The sequence below is a fragment of the Priapulus caudatus genome, unplaced genomic scaffold (genome assembly GCF_000485595.1).
Source record: "Priapulus caudatus unplaced genomic scaffold, Priapulus_caudatus-5.0.1 Scaffold1069, whole genome shotgun sequence".
NCBI lineage: Eukaryota > Metazoa > Priapulida > Priapulimorpha > Priapulimorphida > Priapulidae > Priapulus > Priapulus caudatus.
This window is the reverse complement of record NW_014578130.1, coordinates 39,867-42,183: the sequence shown is the minus strand read 5'-3', so window position 1 is coordinate 42,183 and position 2,317 is coordinate 39,867. Positions and strand designations below refer to the sequence as shown.

Here is a 2,317-nt window from a genome sequence, read left to right as displayed (position 1 = left end):
CAACCAAACCAAACCAACCAAACCAACCAAACCAACCAAACCAAACCAACCAAACCAACCAAACCAACCAAACCAAACCAACCAAACTAAGTCAACCAAACCAAACCAAACCAAACCAAATCGAACAAAACGATACCAAACGATCATAGACCGACGTGTAACGTGTGACATACAAAAACCTTTCCTACATATCCACGCGTGCACGCGCGCATACAAATGCATTCATCCACTTGCGCATGCTTACGCAAACAGATGCACACGCATGTGCTTGCATGCACGCAGGATGCGCACAGGCTGGGGCAAACCTAACACTGTTCCTTGTGCCTCTGCTCTTGCAATTGGGGAACGGCTCGATTGGTTTTTGCTCTACTGTGGTAAGTTTCCCTGATCGACAGTATGGTTGACGATCCTCTTTCCTTTTTTTTTCTTTACAGCGGAGCATCTACGAAAAGGACGGCAGCGTAAAGCTGGGCACGAAAGCGCCCATCTGGATCCCGGAAACAAGAGTGACTATGTGCATGATGTGCACGTGTGACTTCGGCGTGAGGTCACGACGACATCACTGCCGTGCGTGCGGCAAGGTATGTCTTCGTTCCGTTCTTTCTTTTTCTGTTTATTAGTGCTCCGTATGTTCTGACGCAGGTGACAAGCGGAGCATGTGTGTGACCCAGCATGCTTGCGAAAATGCTTGGTGCAGAATCGTCTGTTACGACCGCGTCGGCACTTAAGATTTCATTTTTTTGATTGTTACCGACTGCAGATTTAATTGCATATTAATTTTTTTGAGCTTTTTATTAGCAATCAGCAGTGAAATTAGACAACCTAAGTATAAGTTTGGTGTATGGTTATATACTTAAAAAGGCACGAGAGGAGCTTTTTCTCCAAGGAGTTATTTTAGCATTCATCAACAATGCAGATTACATAGCCATAGTGGGTTTTTGAGATGTGAGCAACTGAAGCCCTTCGTCAGTGAGAAAATAGGGACAAGTAACTGTGTGGCATTAAGTGTGTGTTAAGTGTGGGTGTAAGTGTGACATTAGGCATACATCTATTGTGATTCTTATTTAGTATTTAGATTAATAATACCAATAATTATTGACAGTCTATTGTCTGCTATGTCTATGAGGTAGATGTATCACAAATCAGCAGAAATGCTATGTAGATAATAACCTTGTGTGGCTTTTCTCTGATTCCCACCAGGTGGTGTGCAGCACCTGTGCAAGCAACAAGGCACCATTGCTGTATCGCAAATACCAGAGTGCGCGAGTGTGTGGATCATGCTACGACAAACTATGGACAGGTACATGGGCTTAATGTTTCATATTAATAATGATATCCCAACAGAGGTTAGGCAGACTTTCATCTCTTTAGACTATTCAATATGTGAACACTCAAATGATAAATAAATGGGTAGATATTCAAGCGGACACATGAATATATGGTAATGTGATATGCAGGTATTAGATGCAGGTATGTGATAAATTTGGCAAAAGAAAGCATAATTGGACATGCTTGCAGGCACCTATTGACGGGTGCATATGTGTGAATAGCAGAAAATGGACAGCAGGTCGCTATTGGTAGACCTGCCACTATGTGTTTTAAATGCTGCTGTGCTGATGGCTGTTTCTGCAGATTACGCGCGGATGAGGGATGAGGATGTGCGATCATCTGTCTATGAGATGAAAGACGACATCTACGGCACGGTGGGCGAATGCTACGGCCTTGGCCACGATGACCTCAGGACTAGGTTTAAGAAGGCCGACACAAAGAAGAAAGTTAGGCACATGCCACAGCGGTTGAAAGAGGTAAGGCAAGAAAAAGCGGGTGGCTGCGTGTTGAAATCCTGTATCTGTTGGTGGTTGGCTGGGCATCCAGTTAGCTGGTGTCCCCATTCATGAGGTGTTGTGCATAGCTAGTTCACTCAGATCAGACTATGGAAATCCGGGCACGTATTTCGCACACTCAGCTTGACTCTTCCACGCTCAGGTGTGTGCGAACGATGCCGGGTCTGCAATCAGCGGCTACCTCCACAAGCGTGTGAAGAAGGGGAAGTGGCAGCGTCTATGGTTTGTGGTGAAGGACAAGGTTCTCTACTCCTATAAAGCTTCTGAGGTGAGTAGGAACAGTACTGCATCCAAGCAGGCGGCGAGTTAGTAATGGAAGCAGAAGATTGTTGGCAATAGCAGAAGATTATTGCAAATAGCAGAAGATTATTGCGAATAGCAGAAGATTATTGCTAATAGCAGAAGATTATTGCGAATAGCAGAAGATTATTGTGAATAGCAGAAGATTATTGCGAATAGCAGGAGATTATTGC

The 2,317-nt window shown here is 44.3% G+C and overlaps 1 protein-coding gene across 1 annotated transcript in view; it reads left to right on the top strand.

The window, feature by feature from the left end:
- The window catches only part of LOC106815227 (FYVE, RhoGEF and PH domain-containing protein 6-like), a 26,475-nt gene that overhangs the window by 14,665 nt on the left and 9,493 nt on the right, over positions 1-2,317 (top strand). Inside the window, exons 12-15 of the mRNA XM_014819655.1 lie at positions 435-581; positions 1,201-1,300; positions 1,633-1,805; positions 1,987-2,112. Coding sequence (XP_014675141.1) covers positions 435-581; positions 1,201-1,300; positions 1,633-1,805; positions 1,987-2,112 — 546 coding nt within the window. The remainder of the gene's footprint in view (positions 1-434; positions 582-1,200; positions 1,301-1,632; positions 1,806-1,986; positions 2,113-2,317) is intronic.